Source organism: Callospermophilus lateralis, chromosome 13 (assembly GCF_048772815.1).
Source record: "Callospermophilus lateralis isolate mCalLat2 chromosome 13, mCalLat2.hap1, whole genome shotgun sequence".
Taxonomy (NCBI): Eukaryota; Metazoa; Chordata; class Mammalia; order Rodentia; family Sciuridae; genus Callospermophilus; species Callospermophilus lateralis.
The window spans coordinates 71562527-71584436 of record NC_135317.1 but is presented as its reverse complement, the minus strand read 5'-3'; the positions used below and the strand labels follow the sequence as shown (position 1 = coordinate 71584436).

Below are 21910 nucleotides of genomic sequence, written 5' to 3'. Positions count from 1 at the left end.
GTAACCTCTGCTGGCAAGGCTAGATTATTCTCAATCTGGGAACAACCAGTATATTCCCAAGGTCCTAAAATGTTCAGAAATCTGCTGTGTGTGTGTGTGTGTGTGTGTGTGTGTGTGTGTGTTATTTTGCAGAGGGAAGATCTAGAGTTTTCACGACATTTTCAAAGAGGGGGGCATCTTGCACACAGACACAAAAATGTTAAAAATGGCTACATTAGAGACCAGCACTAATGAGGTTGCACTATTGCGGGTTTTTCAACGTTTTGTAGGATTAAAAATATTATTTCAATGAATAGCTGACTTGTTCTCCACGCCAGGCATAATGCTAGATGTGGGAATACAGTGAGGAACAAGACCAGATGTGAACTGTGTGTCACTGAGGGACACAAACATAAATCAAAAAATTGCACCAATGCATGTCTAATGTCAAACTAAGTGTTGCACTGGAGGAACGGAACCTGGTTCTATGAGTGATGTGATTTAGTGGATGTTTAGCTTTTGTTTTCTTATTTATTTATTATTTAATTGTTAATGCATTCATTTTTAAAAACTGAAAAGGATGATGTAGTGAAAAATCTTGTTCCTCATCCACTCATATTCTCAACCCTCTCTGAAGGCCACATACATGTTTTACAAACTGGTCATAGACCAGGAGAAGAGAAAGCTTAACCTGAATGTATGACTCTTGAAAGACACAACTGCAGTATAAGTTCATCAAGAAAAGAAGACTGGAAAGAGACAAAGATGTTCCAGACACAGGCAACAGTCTTGCAAAGGCCCTGTGGTAGGTGTATTAAAAGAACCAAAAGAATGCATACATGGCAGGAGTGCTGAAAGCAAGGTTGAGAGAGACCAGGATATCACTGAGTGGGAAGGATACAGCCTTGTAGCCTATTCAGCACTGTAGACTTTCCCTCAGAGATTGGGGAAGCCCCTGAGAGACGAAGGGTGATAACTTTAAATCATACTTGAATTTTGAAAATAATTAGTCTGGCTAGGTAGCATGGAAATTGAATTGGAAGAGGAAGCAGTTAATAGTTTCCTTTTTCATTCAGGTGAGAAATGATGCAACTTGGCACTGGTCTTGGTTGGGTTGCTATCTCTAACAAGGTATCATAGACTGGGGAGCTTATCAACAACAGAAATTTCACTCTCATAGTTCTGAGTATTCTAAGTCTGAGATGAAGGTACCAGTTTGGTTGAGTTCTGATGAGGACCCTCTCTTGCAGTTTGCAGATTTATTGTTTGCAGCAAGAGGGTGAAGGAGCTTTTCATTTATTTATTTTTCCACATATTTTACTGATGTATTATAGTTGCACATAATGATGGGATTTGTCGTTACATACTCATACTTGCACACAATGTAACTTCCCTCCTCCCAGCCTGTCTCCCACCCTTTGGTCCCTTTCTTCTATTGATCTCCCTTTGATCCACCCCATCTTTCTTTTCCTTTTCCTCTCTAGCTTCCATATATGAGAGAAAACACGACCCTTGACCTTCTGAGTTGGACTTATTTCACTTAACATGACGTTCTCTAGTTCCATGCATTTTCTTGCAAATGACATAACTTCATTTTCTTTATGGCTAAATAAAACTCCATTGTGTATATATACCACATGTGCTTCATTCCTTGATGGATAACTAGACTGGTTCCATGGTTAGGTCATGGTGAATTGTGCTGCTGCAAACATGGGTATGCATGCATCACTGTAGTATGAAGACTTTAATTCTTTAGGATAAATCCTGAGGAGTGATATAGTGGGTCATATGTTGGCTCCATCCCTTGTCTTTTGTGGACCCTCCATACTGATTTCCATAGTGTTTGTACTAATTTATAATCCCAACAGTATAAACCTTTCTTTTTTCTCTACACCCTCTCCAGCATTTATTATTCTTTGTCTTCTTGATGACTGCCATTCTGACTGAGATGAAATCTCAGTTTAGTTTTGATTTACATTTGCCTAATTGCTAAAGATGTTGAACATGTTTTTATATATTTGTTGGCCATTTGTATCTCTTCTTTTGAAAAGTGTCTGTTTAATTCATTTGTCTGGCCTCTTTTATAAGGTCACTATGCATGCTCTACCCTCTTGACCTAATTACCTTCCTCAGGCTACACTTTCTAATTGCATCACCTCATGGGTGAGGATTTCAACATGAATTCTGGGGGCCAGGGGGAAACAAAAATTCAGTCTGTTGCGATAGAGGGGTGGGAAGAAAGTGCGTGTGAGGGAGCGAGGGGAGATCAAGATTGATGGTAAGAAATGTATTTGTGTATAAGACATTTGCTTCTGGAATTTTTTTTAACCAAACATCTGTTTCAATTCTCTCAATTTTGGAAGAAAAACCCATAATAGTTTGCTTCTAATGTACTTAACCCCTGGCAATATTTTATCCAAACATGTGGCCAAACTAACATGACAATGTAGCATCCTATAAAAGGTTAATGAACAAAGAGCTAAAGTCTCAGAGAATCTTGCTAAAGGTCATCTGGACCAGTTTCCTGGCCAGGTACCCCAAGGTCATCTCACCTTTGCAGGAGCCTCCCCATTGGCAGGAAGTTATTATTTTTGTTAACAGATCATAACAGAATGAGCGTGCGGGTGATGTTCACTAATTTTGAAACAAGTAATTGAACACTTGGTGGCTGTACTTGTTTGGATGTTTTCACACTTAATTTTCCTTCTCTTCCCACCCCCCCCCCCACGACTCCCCAGAATGGCTTTTTCAGAAGAACAAGGAGGAGCCCCCTGTGGTTTCATCCGCCAGAATTCCAGCAACTCCATCTCCTTGGACTTTGAGCCCCACACAGAATACCAGTTTGTGGAGCAGTTGGAAGAGCGCTACAAATGTGCCTTCTGCCACTCGGTACTTCACAACCCCCACCAGACGGGTTGTGGGCACCGCTTCTGCCAGCACTGCATCCTGTCCCTGAGGTGAGTGGGCAGGGCCTGCAGCTCCAGCCACAGCAGGCCAGACCCAGGCGGGCGTGTTCCCGGCATCTAAGAGTCAGCTACGCCACTCAACTGTAATCATGGTTTTGGGAATTCCTGTCGCTGGCCACAGAACCACAATAGATAGGAGGAGCTTTCTCAGGGGTCCTCTGTGAGGGCCTAAAGAGTAACCTTCACTTTTTGCCACTTATGATATATACCTTTTCTCAAAACCCAGACTCTGCCCATTTTGCATGGCAGAATAGACCCAGTTGCACAGTCTGTCATGAATTGGCTATCAAGAATGGATTGTATCTTACAGCATCTGTGTTGTAATTTCCCTGACTGTTCTTTCCTTGAGGTAAAGATGCTGTCACATCCATAAAGGACTTGTTGCCATGGCTGCTGCCCACTCCAGGGCAGCTATAAACCCTTTGTTAGTCAGATTTCCATCACTATAACAAAACACCTGAGATAATTAATTTATAATGAGAAAAGGCTTATTTTAGCTCTCAGTTTTGGTGATTCCAGTCCCAAATGATCAATTGGCCCTGATATGATGGACCTGTGGCAAGGTAGCACATTGAGGCAAGGGCATGTGGTGGAGAAAAAACACTTACCTTATCAGACAGGAAACAAAAGAAAAGCAGAGAAGGGGGCTTAGGTCTCACTATCCCACTCCAAGGGCATGCCCTCAATGACCTAAGGACCTACCACTAGGCCCCAGCTCCCAAAGGTTCTACCATCTCCCAATAGAACCGGCCTGGGGACCGATCCTTTAACACATGGGCCTTTGGGAGACATTCAACATCCCAACTGTAGCAGCCTGGGTCATGCCGTTTTGAAGATCAGGAGAGGTGAAGAAACATTCTAAGGGGGCTTCTATAGGGTCATCAAGGCAGTTGTTTTATCCTGCTGACTTTGCAAGGGGTTATCAAGCACATTCTTATTTACTCACATGTTCATACATTGAGCACTTGCTCTCCTAAGCTCTAGTGTAGGGAGGTGAACAGCTAGAGTATAGTGTGGAAAAGGACCTGATATATGTCTTCTAGAATGTCTCAGTCAAGTGAAGGAGACAGATTATGGCAAAGGACAGGGGCATTTAACACTATCTGGGGGACTCCATTTTTGACTACATACTGAAGGATGAATGGGAGTTTTTCAGGTAGACTGAAAGAAGGAGGGGCCCAGGGGTGCCTTCTGGGTAGAGAATAGCATGTGCAAAGTCAGGGTCCAGCCACCCAGGGATGGAGTGTAGCTAGAGTACTGGGCTGCTCTTAAAAAAGCAATTGAGGTTAAATGCCTAATTCTATTTTTATTTTTCTCTCCAGAGAATTAAATGCAGTGCCAATCTGCCCTGTAGATAAGGAGGTTATCAAATCTCAGGAGGTAAGAAAATCACTACTTTGCCTTAGCATCTGTCTGGGTGATAGTGAAGAAGAAGCTGGTGTCCTGTGTTGAATTGGACCTTAAGGAGAGTGGTCAAGGGGGACCTTCCTTGGAGCCTCTATTTCTCTGTTTTCAGGTCAAGTCAGACCCTCCTACCCCTGTTTGAGAGAAGCTTGCCTGGGTCTTTGCTGACCACACCTCCACCCCAGGTCTCCTCTCCTGCTTCTTCCTCACCCACTTCCTACACTAGCTTTAGCCACTCCAAGCTGCTGAGAGAAGTGGAGCATCCTGCCTGGATTTCACCTTCTCATCTGGTTGATCCCTAAAATTTCCTTTTATTATATGTTTGTTAACAGCTTTATTGAGATATAATTCACATACTATGAAATTTACCTATTAAAGTGTAGAGTTCAGTAGTTTATAGTGTGTTTGCAGGTTATTAAGCTACCATACTATCCAATTCTAGAATATTGTCATTACCCCAAGAAGCAACCCCATGTCCAGTGCTGTAGTTACTCCCCACCCACCCTCATCCTCAGCCCTTGTAAACTACTAATCTAGTTTCTGCTTCTATGGATTTTCTATAAGTAGAATCACATAATATGTGACTTCTTGTATCAGCATAATGTTTTCAAGGTTCATCCATATTGTAGAACATATCAGTACCAAATTCCTTTTTATTGCTGAATATCATTTCTTTGTATAGGTATACCACTTTTGTTTGTCCATTCATTAGCTATTTCCCTTTTGAACTATAATGAGCAATACTGCTATAAACATTCATATACAAATGTTTATGTATTCCTATGTATTTCTCTTAATTATTTAAGAATGGAATTACTGGCTCATACTCTATGTTTAACATTATGAGAACTGCCAGAGTGTTTTCCAAAGCAACTGAACCATTTATTTATGTATTTATTTATTTCTTTGATTCACTCTTTTTCCTTTTCTTTATTGGTTCTTTCTAGTTATATATTACAGTAGAATTCATTTTGATATAATTATACAACATGGAATATATATTATATGTGTGTGAGTGTGTAGTGTGTGATAGATATATATGTGTATATATATAGGCTCTTGCATCTAGTTTTTTATTTCTACAGACCTCATAAAAATTTGCTATTCTGTCTTTTTTGAGTAAGCCTTCCCTTGTATGTGAAGTGAATTCATTTGTGGTTTTGATTGCTTTTCCCCCTTGGCTAATAACATTGAGTATCTTTTCATATGCTTATTGGCAAAAATGCCTATTCAATTCCTTTGTCTGTCTCTCTCTCTTTCTTTTTTTTTTTTTTAAGTGCTGGGGATTGAACCCAGGGCCCTATGCATGCAAAGTAAGCACTCTACCATCTGAGGTATATCCCCAGTTCCTCCTTTGCCTCCTTTTTAATTGGGTGATTTGTAATTGTTGAGTTATAAAAGTTCTTTGTATATTCTGGATTCAAATTTCTTATCAGATATATGATTTGTAAATATTTTTCTCTCATTCTGTAGGTTGTTTTCATTTTCTTGATGGTGTACTTTGAAGCACAAAAATTAATCGTTTTGATTTTAAGTCCAATTTCTTTGGTTGCTTGTTCTTTTGGTGTTGTATCTAAGAAACTCTTGTATAATTTATGATCACGAAGCTCTTCTCTCTTAAGCTTTCCCTTAATTAGATTCAATTTTCTTCCTCTAATATTGTGTTGCACGATGTCCAAGCTTTACCTTCTCTGGGGCCTTCCCAAGCACCTGGTCTGATGTCCTTGCTTCTTCTCTAAACTCTTTATGATGAGTTTTGCAAATGCTTCTCAGAGGACTGTGCTGTACCTAGTGTCTGTCTGACCCATAAGATTGGGGCGGGGGTGGGGGGGGTTGGCATACTACACCTTGGAGCAAATTTAGTCCACCACCTGTTTTCATATGACCTGTTAGCTAGGAAAATGGTTTTGGGTTTTGTTTTTTTTTAAAAAAAGGGGTTGAATTTCAAAATAAAATTTTACTTTAAAAATCAGAAAATGAGTAATTTTTGTGACACATGAAAAGTATATGAAATACAAATTTTAGTGTCTGTAAATGTTTTAATGAAACACAGTCATGCCTGTTCCTGCAAGTATTGCGTGCGGCAAAGTTGAAATAAGGCAATAGGATGGTTGTTATGTGGCTTACAAAGCTGAAAATATTTGCTGTCTTACAGAGAAAGTTTGCCAACTCCTGGTTAGTGCTGAATAGCAAGTCAGCACAGCTTCAGGGACATTCTCTGATTTACCCTGGGACAGGAAGCTGAAAGCATCACCCTTGGCCACAGCTCCACCTCCTAACCTTTACTGTGTGGGGTCAAATTCACCATGCGATTCTCCCAGCAGTAGCAGCCTTTTGCACTGAGTCTTGAGTTACCTCACTTGTGGGATGTATGTATCTGAGATGGCCTTTTCTTTTAGTGTGGTGCTGAGTGTGATATTTCCATTCCAACTACTGGAAGTTTCCACCTGACTTTAGAGATATACTTGAAGATCAAACTTACAGTAGCTTCATTTGCATTGCTGTTCAGCATCAGAATAAGACCTATCATCTTTATCTTTTAGGTGTTTAAAGACAATTGCTGCAAAAGAGAAGTTCTCAATTTATACGTATATTGCAAAAATGCTCCTGGATGCAATGCCAAGGTTATTCTGGGACGATACCAGGTTGGTATTACTCGGGACCCATGTTTGCCTTTGCCTTCTTTTAAGTGACATTTGTTAAACCTGTTGATGCCACAGTGCCTGGGTCAGCATGAGAGAGGAATTCATTGGCTTAGCCCCAGAGGATTCCCAGCTAGTCATACAGTGAGTGGCAGTGCTATAGCTGCCAAGGACCAAGGTGTAGGAAGGACACAGGGGGTACATGCTTTACTTGGTAGAACCTGAATGGTGGGTTGAGGATCACTGAGCCAAAACAGAGGGTGTTGGACATGCCAGGCAAAATGAATGCACAAACAAGACTGGGTCATTTGGGGGTAACTGAAGGAGTTGGAGTCCCTGAAGTAGGAGCCAGGCATGACTGCAGAAAAACATGATGGTGAGGGTCCCTCCCTGAAAGCATCTGCTGTGTGTTGTTGTGGTGTGTGGCCTCTGATCTGCAGAGTTATGACCTAAAGCAGATCACACAGACCAGAAATAAGTAGTGTGTAGTTTAAAGGTGAGCTATTGATATGAGATGCCAACAAACAGGTATATAGGGGAAGTGTAGGTGAAAAGATTTGAATTTCTTTCATTCTGCGGGAGAAGGCTATTAATGGGAAGCTGGAAATGTGGCCCTGCCAGGCCCATATCAGGTTTGATCACACTGAATGAGGCAAGACTCGGGCATCACCAGCTTCCAGGGAATTGCCTGGAGGCTGCTGAAATTTTCCCCTTACACCCACACAGTTTGGAACCCGTATTTCAGATGATTCAGCCTTTTCTTTATCAAGCCTCCAAATCCCTCAGGCTCTGAGGTAATAAATGTGTAAATGATTTCCTTCTTAACCCAGGGAGTGCTTTGGAGGCTCACAGAATATTTTTGCTTTCCTGTGACGGTTCTTGGCTACTTGCTGTAAATGGCCGGGCCTAGAAGGAGGCCTCAGATCCAACTTTCCTGTCACTAAGCCTGTATAGAAAATTAGGCTCAAATGTGCCATCAGACAGCCAGAGTGATCAGACCAGAGGCTAGTAGAGAACAGGGGCTAGTTTCTTTCAACCTGTTTGTTTGTTTCGTTTTGTTTTTAATTTCTTGCTAGGTGTGATGGCGGCGCACACCTGTAATTCCAGTGACTCAGAAGTCTAAGACAGAAGGATCACAAGTTCGAAGCCACCCTCAGCAACTTAGTGAGGCACTAAACAACTCAGCAAGACCCTGTCTCTAAATAAAATATAAAAAAGGGCTGGAGATGTGTCTCAGTGGTTAAGTGCCCCTGGGTTCAATCCCTGGTACCAACCAAAAAAAAAAAAAAAAAAAAAAGAGAGAGAGAGAGAGAGAGAGCAAATGAGAGAGGGCACCTCTAACTACCTCCAACTGGAAACGTCCCTCCCCTATCAGATTACTTTTTCCTTTCCCCACAATTTCCTTTTATTTCTTGTCCGCTTCCCCCTTGTGTGGCAAGGTATAGGATCTTACAGGTAGCAGAATTTTGATGACTATTGACTGGGTGTGTTGTCTCAATGAAATTTGGAAATTTCAATGTTGATTAATAAGCACCATTTGTTTCTTATTATCAGAAGCAAAGAAAAATAGCTATCACTGTTGAAAAAAGCTGCTCTTTTCCTTCAGAGAAGGGTTAGCAAACTGCTTCTGCTAAGAGATAGACAGTAAATATTTTGAGCTCTTCAGGCTAGGTGGTCTCTATTGCAATTACTCAGTCTTCCCACTTTAGAAGCAAGCAGCCGTAGACAGTATGTGAATGAACAGGCATTCAATAAAACTTTATTTACAAAGATAAGTAGCCAGGCCAGATGCAGCCAGTTGGCCTTAGCTTGCCAACTCTGAAGCAGATTTACAGGGAGACAAGCTCACTAAGGTTGTGGTACCTTGTCAGCATCACAAGAACTTACAATGATCTAGTGGTTTTTATTGAGATATGCCTGCTTTTAAAAATCTGGAACATGAAGAACCATAAAATGAACACTTTCATGTCCTTAATCTCTAAGGTTCTAGTTAAGAATATTTCCTGATTTTTTTTTTTTTTTGGTGGGGGAAGGTGCCAGGGATTGAACTCAGGGGCACTTGACCACTGAGCCACATCCCCAGCTCTATTTTGTAATTTATTTAGAGATAGGGTCTCACTGAGTTGCTTAGCACCTTGCTTTTGCTGAGGCTGTCTTTGAACTGATGATCCTCCTGCCTCAGCCTCCTGAACCGCTGGGACAGGTGTGCACCACCGTGCCCAGCAAGAATATTTCCTGATTTTATAAGTCTGACCATTCCTGTTACCTTTGGCCCATAAGCTCATGTTTTCCTCTCTCTCTTTCTTTTAACCACTTCTAGAACACCTTCCTTTCCTTCTTCTTAGTTCTTTACTTTCCTTCATTGAGTTAGGAGATGCCCCTTTCTCCTTCCTTCTTCTCCTTCTGTCTTTTACCATTTGCTATGCACAAAACACTATGAGGTGCTGGGGATGGAGAGTAAGCAAAAGAAACAAATAATGTCCTCAAAGAACTGGCATGTTAATTGGCAAACCTAAGGAAAATATCGCAGGACTGACCTGAGAAAATGAGCAGATTCCTAGATCACCTAAAACAAATGGGATTTGAATTTCCCTTCCCTTCTCGTGATTCCCACTAGACAAGGCTAGCTTTCAGAGCTCAGGTCCCAGCAGCCCTCTCCATGCCCTATCCTTAGCAGATGCAGTGGGTGGCCTCAGTGACAGCCGGGGAAACGTTGCCCCCTCCTCCCCTGTGCCAGCCTTCCTGCCCAGCTGTACCCCTCTTCTCTTGCCCTCACCGGACCTCCAGCTGGTCCCTCCCACCACCCTGTTCTGCAGCTTGTTGTTACCGCTCACAGGACCACCTTCAGCAGTGCTTGCTTCAAGCTGTGCAGTGTTCTAACAAGAACTGTCGGGAAGCAGTCCTCCGGAAAGACCTGAAGGAGCATTTGAGTGCATACTGTCAGTTTCGAGAGGAAAAATGCCTTTATTGCAAAAAGGATGTGGTAGTGATCAACCTACAAGTAAGAAGCATGGTCGTCTCTGTGGGGCTGTGTTCCGAGTGGTTGCAGTGAGGCAGGTGGGATACCAGAAGCACGTTTCTGCATTTATTGATGTACAGAATCAGGTCTATAGAGTGAGATTATCTGAGTTCGAAAGGCTCTTGCTGGCAGGACTCTGTTCACTGATCATTGGCAAAAATAGCACTTGAACACCTGCCGTGAGTGTGGATGGAGTGGCGTGGGGCCTGGATCACAGGGAAGTGATGCTAATGGCTACACTCCAGATTGTGTAATCTAGCTGCAGAGGCTGGATGTAGGCAGGCAAAAGAGACCATGGGTACCTTTCACATGTGCCAGAGCAGCCACACTGGTAATTCCCCAGGCTGCCTTCTTTGAACCCCATGCCCTCTGACCTTCTTTTGGAATAATCAACAAATTAAGTTTTAAATTGAATTCATTTACACTCAGAAAGCAAACTTTTTTGGAACTAGACCATAACTTCCTGTAGAGAGCAAGACACATGAAATATATCCCTCAAGAGACAAGCCTACAATCACTATGAGGCCACAAAAGAGACTTTCTCTGTTTTTCATCACTTTCTCTCTTTCAGAATCATGAAGAAAACTTGTGTCCTGAGTACCCAGTATCTTGTCCCAACAAGTGTTTGCAGATTATTCCAAGAACTAAGGTGACTAAATAGTCCTCTCTGTAGATTCTATATAAGATAAGTTTTAAGCAATCATTGTGGTGTTTGATAAAATTCCATAGGCAAAGGCCTATGGTAAATGTGTGTCTGTCTTCCTTTTCTTTGCTCTAAGAACTCTTAGATTTCATCCTAGCTTTTACCAGCTTCTCTCCTTCTCCTGGTCCCTCCATTCCTCCCAAACCACCCCTGACTCCCTGCTTGCTGCAGGTATACCAGACAGTGGAATAATCAGAGGTGAGTCTCTGTAGCTGAAGGTTGTCTGTTTTGCAGGTGAATGAACATCTGGCTGTGTGTCCTGAAGTTGAACAAGAATGTCCTTTTAAGCACTATGGCTGTATTGTAAAGGTATGGGATGTCTTTTTTTAAAAATATTTTTTAGTTGTTGATGGACCTTATTTAATTTCCTTATATGTGGTGCTGAGAATCGAACCCAGCACTTTACACATGCTAGGCAAACCCTGTACCACTACTGAGCTGCAACCCAGCCCCAGGAGATGACTTTTTGTTTCTTCCTTGCATTCTATTCTGTAAACTCACTTGGTGAATCCATTATACTCATTGATTTCATTCAGGATGCATAAGGACATAGAATTTTGAGAACTTCGAGATCAGGGTTCTCCAGAGAAGCAGAACTTCATACACACACACACACACACACACACACACACACAAGCGGTGGAATTTGTTTTAAGGAATTGGCTCCTGCAGTTGTTGGGGTTAGGCAGGCCACTGATCTGGAAACTCGCACTGGAATTTCTGTGTTGTGGTCTTTAGGAGCAGCGCTTCTTCTTCAGAAAACTTAATTCTTTGCTGGGTAAGGCCTTCAACTGATTGGATGGAACCCATCCACATTGCACATGGGTAATATTCACTTAAGGTCCACCAACTGTGTTAATCACAACTAGTTGTTTGGTCAAAACTCATCTAGGTGTTGCAACACCTAGATGAGTTTTGACCAAACAACTAGGCACCATAACTCAGTCATGTTGACACATAATATTAACCATCACAGTAATAATTTCTAATTCTGGCTCTACTTTCTTTATCACCTTTCGGAATCTTCCAGAGTCCCATTGTTACAAATCTTGGTACTCTATATTTCACCAATGATTTTGAATAAAAGTGACTTAAAATCATGTTTAAAACTTATTTTGTAGCTTTTTTATTGCTTTGAAAATTTATTTATTTACTTTTGTTGCTTTTTTAAATTCCTCCAAAATAATTCTTCAATAAATTATGTATCATAAATTAAAAATAAAAGAAAATGGAGTCTGATCTCTACTTCAGTTCTTTTAACAGATTTCAGATGGATCAAAGTTGTAGATATTTAAATATATCTTCCTTTGAATTATCATTCTAGGTTTTCTGAAAATCTTACTCCAAAATAAAGTTTATTTAATAAATTCTAAAAATACTAGAAAAAAGATGAGTGAATTTTTTCCTCTTTTTTTTTTTTTTTTGAGAGGGAGGTACTGGGGATTGAACCCAGGAGTGCTCTATATCTGAGCCATATCCCAAGCCCTTTTTACTCTTTATTTTGAGACAGAGACTCACTAAGTGGCTGAGACTGGGATTACAGGTGTGCGCCATTACACCAGGCTGGATTTTTTTCATTCCCTAAAATAAAGAAGCCCTTTCTTAGATGACTAAGTACAACACCAGAAATCATCTTTTTTGGGGGGTGGGATCACTTAACCACTGAGCCACATCCTCAGTCCTTTTTTATGTTTTATTTAGAGACAGGGTCTCATATAGTTTCTTAGCATCTTGCTAAATTGCTGAGGCTGGCTTTGAACTCAAGATCCTCCTGCCTCAGCCTCCAGAATCGCTGGGATTATAGGTGTGTACCACCAACCCTGGCCCAGAAGTTGTCATTTTGATAAATTTAATCACAAATATTTAAAACTTCTGTTGGATTTTTAAAATACCATAAATAATAAAGTCAAATGGCAAACCACAAATTTGGAGAGGGGGCAGAATCTCCATCATGACCAGACCCCCCCCCAAAAAATGAGAGTTGTCTCTTTATTATACAAAGAATTATTACATATGAATAAATTATTCAACTTAATAGAAAAGTAGGCAAAGGAAAAAATAGGCAGTTTCAGAAAAAATCCAGTTGATTGATAGGTGTAAGAAGAGATGCTCAATTTCACTCTTACATAAATATAACAGGAAATATAATTTCACCATCAAATTGATAAAGACTAAAAAAAATTATAGTATGTAGTTGTTTTCAAGGGTAGTTTGATTATATCTATGAAAATTAAAAATGAACCCAGGGCTGAGCATATAGCTCAATTGGTAGAGTGCTTGCCTGACATGCCCAAGACCCTGGGTTCAATCCCAAGCATCATACACACACACACACACGCACACACACACACACACACACACACACACCAAAAAAAAAAAACAAAAACATATATTACTATATATTAACCCTGTAATTCTGCTACTAAGAATTTGTTACAGAAATCCTTTCATAAGTATACAGTGATCACACACATAAACAAACACATGCACACAAAATAGTGCATATTGTAGCATTGTTTGTATAGCAAATCCCCCCAACACAACAACCTTTGAGTCTATCATTAAAGGACCAACTATATAATTATATATTAATATTTTAGAATACTATGCATCTCATAAACAGAATGAGATAAATAGAAAAAAAAGAAAGCATCTCATTTATGCTATATACAGGATAAAGAAATGGCTCTCATTTATGTTAAAAAGTATATGTGCTTTTACTGACTCTGGTGAGATAGGTTAGGGATTGGGTATGAAGATGGAGAGAAAGAGCCTTTTACTTTTCATTCTACATCTTGCTATATTGTTTGACATAAACACAGATTTTTTTTTAATTTTTAAGAACGGAGGTGTGGGTGTAGCTTAGCAGTAAAGTGTGTGATTAGCATGTGAGAAGCCCTGAGGTCAATCCCCAGCAAAAAGAAAGGAAGAAAATGGTTTGAAGAAATGTATATTATTAAAGTTTTTTTTTTTAATTATAAATGTTTGCTAAGAATATGTGGAACACTTAACCTTTGTTTTTACTAGTAATGGAGGCAGTTTGCAAATTAATATTTTAATGATCAGGGGAGAAATAACCATTTCTTCTTGCAAATGTATTTTATGGTTTTGAAGGCAAGGAAGAAAATTAACACTGAGTGCCGCAGTCTGGCGGACACAATTCAGGAGCCACTTGTCAAAAGAAACAAACTTTATTTTTAGAACACACACACCACACCACACAGCTCTTCAGGAAAAACCTCAGAGCCCACCTGCCACCACTGGCTTCCCACAAGCCTCTCAACCTCCCCCACCCCTCCTGCTCTTGAAGCCAATTGGCTGGGTCATGTGGGTGGAGCCAAAAAAGTCCCCCAATGAGCAGCTCCGTGGTCTGAAAGGGCGGGGAAACAGCCCAATGAGCATCACCACAGAGGAGCCAATCAGTTGGCAGCTAGAAGTTTGCTGGGGCCGCTGTGAGCCAATCATCAGCTGGCAGCTGGAAGTTTGCTGGGGCCCCTTCGGCTGTGGCTCTCAACATCTCCCCCTTTCTGTTTAAACAACAGGCATGTGGCTTAGGGACCGTGCCTGCCTTAGGTTGTCCAATACTACATATGGTCCTTACCCGTCATCGGATGAGCTGACCTCAAGGTGTCAGCCTCTTGTCTTAGGTTGGTACCATTGCAATTGTATCTTACCCATCATTGACTACCAGTCCAGCATACAGCCACACCTGTGGGTAGGTCTTTGTACCAGCGGGGGGGTGAGGTTCTTTGCCTCACCTCTGTTGGCCCCCAAATTTTAGCTGAACGACCATCACAAGCAGAAGGGAGGAGGATACACCAAGCCAATTGACGGGCTCCTTTTGGAAAAATTGAACCACCGATGACACCATCAGCAAAAATACCCCAACACTACCACAAGTCGCTACACCAACAGATAGTTCACAATGCATACAAGTGAGTTCACAATGCATACAAGTGATACATGGTCCAGGCAAGTTCTGTAAGCAGTTCAGTGATGGCTCCTTTTGGAAAAATTGGGAGGTTGAGAGGCTTGTGGGAAGCCGGTGGTGGCAGTTGGGCTCTGAGGTTTTTCCTGAAGAGCTGTGTGGTGTGGTGTAGTGTGTGTGTTCTAAAAATAAAGTTTGTTTCTTTTGACAAGTGGCTCCTGAATTGTGCCCAGCCAGACTGCGGCATTTGGTGGCCCGCAAGGGGAATGACTGAGGGTAAATGATAAGGTAAACCGCTCGCCCCTGAGGGCAGGACAAGAGGATGGGTAGCCATTTTAAGATTCTTCTTTTGTTTTGCTTCACTTTTGTTTTAAGTTGCCTGTCCCTGGAGATGTGTAAGATGGAAGAAAAACCACTCACATCTGAGGAACAGATAGGAAGAAAGGACGGATGGACATTTCAGGAGGATAGAAAGGCTGATATAATGATTTTTTGTTGTTCCAATTTTGTTTCACTCTGTTTCAGTTTTGTTTGGCGTTATCTTGTTGAGTTGTATTATAGTTACAATAGAAAAATTCAAGTAAAAGAGAAGGTCTCTTGATCTAGTCAGACAGAGAAAAAAATTCAAGTAAAAAAAAAGGTCTCTTGAGCTAGTCAGACAGAGGAAGAAAGTTTAGAGCAGAAAAAGCCATCAGGGAGAAAGTTACAACAGGAGACTGCTACTAACACCTTTCTATCACCAGAGGGCGTAAGTGTCCAACCAACAACGCCACCTACATTTGCTGGGAGGCCCCCAGCCCCCGCAGTTGATAGATGGGATCCTGAGACAGGATCTCAAATATTAACATGCCCTGTATTTGAGCAGGCAGGAGGGCAGCAAATTCACAATGCTTTAAATTTCAAAACAGTGAAGCAGCTAAAAGAGGCTGTAACAACCTATGATCCTCAAGCACCCTTCACTGTAAGCATGGTCGAATCCATTACCAACTTGAACATGATGCCAGCAGATTGGGCTAATATGTGTAAAGCTGTGCTAAATGGAGGACAATACCTGTTATGGAAGGTTGCCAATGAGGAATTTTGCAAGGAAACGGCTAGGTGAAATGCAGCAGCTGGTTATCCTCAGAGAAATCTAGATATGTTGTTAGGAAAGGGACCTTATGAGGATCAGCAGCAACAAATTGCATATGATCCTGGCGTATACTCACAAATTGCTGCAGATGCGGTTAGAGCATGGAAGACTTTACCAGGACATGGAGGTTTACAAGGTCAATTATCTAAGGTAATACAAGGAGCTAATGAACCTTACGCTGAATTTGTAGATAGGCTTATTCAAACAGCTACCAGAGTTTTTGGGAATACAGAACAAGCAATGCCATTAATAAAACAACTGGCTTTTGAGCAAGCAAATCGTTGGTGCAGAGAAGTCATTAGACCATGGAAACATGAAGATTTAAACACATATATTAAATTATGTAGAGACATTAATGAACAAGGGCAAGTCGTGGCAGATGCAGTACAACAGGTTTTAGATGCCAGGCCAAAAACATGCTACAATTGTGAACAAACAGGACATTTTAAAAGGAATTGCCCCATAGGAGGAGGGTTTAACAAAACTAGGTATCATAGGAGTAGAATACTGGGTATTTGCCCACGATGCCATAGAGGGAGACATTGGGCTAATGAATGCCATTCTCAAACCACCATAGAGGGTACTCCATTATCAAAAAATGAACAAGGACCAGTTGTCTATCCATGTTATCGTGGAGAAAGGCATTGGGCTCCATTGCCAAAAAATGGACAGGGGGGTCCAATGCTCCGGTGCCCAAGACCACAAATATACGGAGCACTGGAGGAACCCAGCAACCCCATCAGGGTAGTGCCCAGGACACTTTGTCCATTAAATCCCTCACTAGACAAATCAGAGGAAGCGCAGGATCGAACTTCTGCGCCTCCTCCAGAACAGTACTAACTCCAGAGATGGGAGTTCAAATCATTCCCAGAGGGGTAAAAGGACCTCTTCCCAAAGGAACAGCAGGCTTATTATTGGGACACAGTTCTTCTACTCTTAAAGGACTTATGATAAGTCCTGGGGTAATTGATCCCGATTATGAAGGTGAAATAAAAATTATAGCCAGTTCTCCAAAGGGTATATCAGAAATTTCACCAGGAGGTAGAATAGCACAGTTACTAATAATACCCAGCCTACATGATAAATTTTCCAGTTGTACTGTAGAAAGAGGTTCCAAGGGATTAGGCTCCACAGGTGTAGATTGGGCTATGCTTTCTTTAAATTTAGATTCTCACCCCATGCTAAAACTAAATATTCAAGGACATAAATTTAATGGGCTACTGGATACAGGTGCAGACCTTAGCATCATCTCTCGTCAAGAATGGCCAAAACATTGGCCATTACAACAAGCCACTCAAACGCTTCGGGGCCTAGGAGTGGCGACTAATCCCCATAGAAGTGCAATGGTATTAGATTGGAAGGATCCTGAAGGATGTGAAGGAACTATACAGCCATATGTATTGGATCATCTTCCTGTAAATTTATGGGGACGAGATGTCCTAGGTCAATTAGGTTTGACATTAACAAATAACATCAATCAAAATGCACCCACTATTAGGACTAGACAAGGTTTTAGGAAAGAAAAAAGATTAGAAGAACAAGAACAAGGTATAGCAGCACCAATACAAATAGATCAAGGAACGGACAGACATGGGTTGGATTTTCAGTAGGGGTCACTGAGACAATAAAAATTACGTGGAAATCAGAAAGACCAGTATGGGTTCCTCAGTGGCCCCTGACTAAAGAAAAGATACAAGTAGCCCATGACCTGGTCAAACAACAATTAGTGGAAGGACATATACAACCTTCCGTATCTCCCCATAATACCCCCATTTTTGTCATCAAAAAGAAATCTGGTAAATGGAGATTATTGTAAGATTTAAGAGCCATTAATAATGAGATGGTTATTATGGGACCTACTCAATCGGGGATTCCTCAATTGTCTGCTTTGCCAAAAACCTGGTATGTTTAGTTATAGATATTAAAGATTGGGGTTTTTTTTTTTCAATTCCAATTCATCCTGAGGATAGTCCACGTTTTGCATTTACTATCCCTGCACTGAATCATGAAGGTCCTGATCAGAGATATGAATGGAAAGTACTCCCTCAAGGGACGGCTAACATCCCAACTATGTGTCAAATTTATGTTAACAAAGTAATCCAGCCACTTAGAAATCAAAATCCTGAACTACAAATATTTCACTATATGGATGATGTATTATTAGCACACAAAGATAAAAACACATTGCTAGAATGTTATGCCACACTTACAAACTTATTAAAAAATTATAATCTAGAGATAGCAATAGATAAAGTACAATTAAATTTTCCAATTAATTATTTAGGAGTTCTATTATCCTCAACCATAGTCCGTCCACCAAAAATTCAAATACAAGTAGATCAACTGAAATCACTTAACGACTTTCAAAAGTTATTAGGAGACATAAATTGGAAAGGCCTTATCTAGGTATACCAACAGGAGAGTTGGGACCTTTATTTGATATCCTAAAAGGTCCATCAGATCCAAATTCACCCCGAATGTTAACGCCTGAAGCAAGAAAGGCATTAAAAATCATTGAAACATATATGGAAAATATGCATTTGGATAGAATTGATATAAGTTTGCCTTTATTATTTATTGTATTACCAACAAAAAATATTCCTAAAGGAGTATTTTGGCAAGAAGATCCATTATTATGGATACATTTATCTTATTCTCCTAACACTATTCTTACTAGGTATCCTGAGGCTGTAGGACAATTAATACTCAAAGGAATAAAAGCAGCAAAGGGAGTGTTTGGAATTTCTCCCAATAAAATTATTACTCCATATACTATGAATCAAATTGATGAGTTAGCTAATGAGTTAAATACTTGGGCAATAATCATGTGCAAATCTAATGTTTCATTTGATAACCACTTACCATCTAATCCTTTATTGTCTTTTTGGTCATTGCATCCTGTATTTTTTCCAAAAATGACAAGAAAAACACCTATCATGAATGCTCCAAATATATTCACTGATGGGTCAAATAATGGTACAGCAGCTAGAAGTTTGCTGGGGTCGCTATGAGCCATTCATCAGCTGGCAGCTGGAAGTTTGCTGGCAGCTGGAAGTTTGCTGGGGCCCCTGTGAGCCAATCATCAGCTGGCAGTTGGAAGTTTGCTGGCAGCTGGAAGTTTGCTGGGGCCCCTTTGGCTGTGGCTCTCAACATCACATGTTGCCGAATTTTGATAGTTGCCTCACTGATTCTCTGTGTAAGTAAGTTTAAGATTGCCTCATGGGTACTATAGAACCCTAAAGCTGGAAAGAGACTTGGTGGAGTTAGTTTTCCAGCAACCCACCTAGAGGGGGTTGCATATTTAAACTCTTATAGCAAGCAAAGTTGCTAAGCTTCTGCATTAGCAAAATATTCCACTGCTTTTCTTATTTTTGGAGCCTCTCAGTCACTGGACTTCTTTTTCTTTTCATATTGAAGGATAAGCGGGGGAACCTGCAGGAGCATGAACATTCAGCCTTGCGGGAACACATGCTTCTGGTTTTAGAAAAGAACTTTCAATTAGAAGAACAGGTAAGTCTTCAAGAATTCACGGATAAAGGGAAGCCAATTGCTGGGGTTTGCCTGTTTTATGTTGCCATTTTTACATTCTTCTCTGTTCAGTGTAAGCTGATTGGAGATAGATGTTTTTCTACCAGTGGCCAGACAGGCTCATAGGATTATAGAACCTTACGACTGGAAGGTACTTTTGAGATCTTAAGGTACAATCCCCTTATTTAAGAAATGAAGTAACCAAGCTCAAAGAAATGTTGATGTGTTTGTAACTGATAAGTGGCAGAATTTAATCTCAAGTCCATCTCCTCTGACTTTAAATCCAGTGCGCTTCATGGTGTACTGTACGGCCTCACCATAGCCTGTTCTTACCTGGCATGCAGTAGGTGTTTGATGTTTGATGTTTTAAAATTAAATCAATAATACTATAAAACAGCAGTTGACTATCTGTTCTAGGCACTATGGGATCTATAAATTTTGTAATAAGTCTAAACTTCCTTTGAGAATCTTTGCAAACTGATAAATGCATATTTATTTCATATATACATACTAATTTAACTGAGTTGTGATTATCAGTTGAAATTATATGTGTGAACACTTACTGTTAGCCTGGAGCATTCATAGTAGACCTCAATAAATACTGATTGTAATAAGTGATTATTATGAGTTATTTCATTGTAACATCTCAGACTTTTCAAGTCCACATTGGGAAAAAGACCATCCACTGTCAGAGAAGGAGTTGGATTTTATTACTGAAATAACTTTCTGATGTCTGATTCCATGTTAAAGTGAATATGTGAGTCCCAAAGTCAACTCTGGGGTAAAATGTAGAAAGACTGATTAAATGTTAACTTTGGTAAGAGGCATGTTGCCTAGTATCTGTCTGTAAGCTGTTGCTATATCAGTTGCCTCATTCATCCATCCATTCATTCAACAAACATCTACCATATGTCATGTACAGTGTTCACTGCTAGGAACACTGAGTAAGGAAGACATAGCCTCCACCATGAAGGACTCAGAGACATTATGCCTCATGGGACATGTGATGACTCCATCTGGGGTTCAGAGATGGCAGGAGAAAATTACAAAAGTTGGGAAGGGTTTTTCAATATCAGATATCCAGTTGCATCTTGAAGGAAGAAACGATTTGTTAGTTAAGATTGAAGAAGGAGGACACACAGAAGGAGAGAACTTGTGCCAAGGCAGGGAGGCATAGGAGATGCTGCTGATTTAAGGAAGTGGGATTTTGGTAAAAGGGATCCTGAGTGTGAGACAGGGAACAGCTGGAGACAGATGTGTTGGATCCAGATAGTGATGGCCTTCCACATAAGCTAAGAAGTGTTGAGCACTGTGCGTTCAAGTCCTGTTTTATTCATATACACTCTGCCTTTTTTCAAAAAGGATTTAAAGGTAAAAAGTTTGAACTTTTTTCAGGGAGTTAACATTAATGTTTTTCAGGGAGTTAATGGAAGTTTTTAAATAGGAAAATACTTGGCCATCTAATTATTTGGCTTTTAAAAGTAAGACAGCTGATAATAGAATGGCAATTGGTTAAGAGTGAGGGCCCTAGAGCCAGAAGACTGCTACGAGTGCAGACAAGCTACTTTATCTCTCTTCCCTTGTCTCCTATGGGATTGTGGTGAGAGGAAAATGACATACTCTATTTAAGCTCTGAGTACAGTGCCTGGTACATGATAAGCATTAAGTGGAGGCAAGATGCTAGAGGTGGTGGTGGTGAAGGCTCATGTCAATGGGATGGCGAGGGAGCATGGAGAGACATTCTGAGGTTGAAAGGGATTGCTATAAGCTTGGAAGGTGGGAAACATAGGAATTATTATTAATAATTATTAATGAGATAGACTCCACAAGAATAGGAGCAGGTTAGAAGTGATGGCAGGGAGAAGGGATGCTGAATTTGCTTTGGTTCTAAGTAGAAATCTGCCCCAGTGGTCTACAAAGAAGATTTTGAGGCCCAAGGTCAAGAGCTCTTTATGATAGTTTAAGCATGCATTCATCGGACACACATGCAGTGCCTTCTGTGTGCCAGGACTGTACTAGGCCCTGGTGATAAATAAATGAGATATAACCTCAAGAAACAGTTTAGTGGAGTAAAAGGAACAAAACAACAACAAAAGCAAGTTGTAAGAGTGGTAAGGATAAGTTATACACAGGCTTGTAGATAGAGTATTGTGGAATGTAGATAGGGTAATCTGTGTAGATAGTATTGGTCAGGAAATATTTTGAAAAGATGTACCCTTGAATGGCAGCTTAAAAAGCTGCCAACTTAAAAAGTTTTAGATGAAGATGGAAGTGTTTGAGTGAGCAGGGCCTGATGGGAACTAGGAGTTGTGTAATCTTGATGACCATGTTGAACTTGGGTTCTGAATGGGCATGAGCCCAAAAGCATAGCCAGGGGCAGATCAAGTAGGGGGCCCAGTGTAACCTGAAAAAGAAGAACACACATTTAAGTGGGGAAGGCATGAGATCAGATTTGTCTCTTAATATTATTCTGGTCACAGTATGGAGCATGAATTGACTAAAGACAAGGAGAGCATTCATGCATTCAATTGTTAAACAAATATTTATCAAGCACCTACACCCATTCAGTTGCTGGAGTTACAGTGGACTGTGAAATCTTCATCAATCCA

General features: G+C 40.6%; 1 protein-coding gene across 3 annotated transcripts in view; it reads left to right on the top strand.

Moving 5' to 3' along the window:
* Nucleotides 1-21910, top strand: part of Traf5 (TNF receptor associated factor 5) — a 48951-nt gene that overhangs the window by 21033 nt on the left and 6008 nt on the right. Inside the window, exons 1-8 of one of the 3 annotated variants that reach the window (XM_076831713.1) lie at nt 734-784; nt 2718-2936; nt 4268-4325; nt 6893-6994; nt 9828-9992; nt 10582-10659; nt 10948-11022; nt 19191-19283. In XM_076831713.1, coding sequence (XP_076687828.1) covers nt 2719-2936; nt 4268-4325; nt 6893-6994; nt 9828-9992; nt 10582-10659; nt 10948-11022; nt 19191-19283 — 789 coding nt within the window. In that variant the 5' untranslated portion in view covers nt 734-784; nt 2718. Of the gene's footprint in view, nt 1-733; nt 785-2717; nt 2937-4267; nt 4326-6892; nt 6995-9807; nt 9993-10581; nt 10660-10947; nt 11023-19190; nt 19284-21910 lie in introns of those variants that run through there. The other 2 variants (XM_076831711.1, XM_076831714.1) reach the window with 2 other exon arrangements.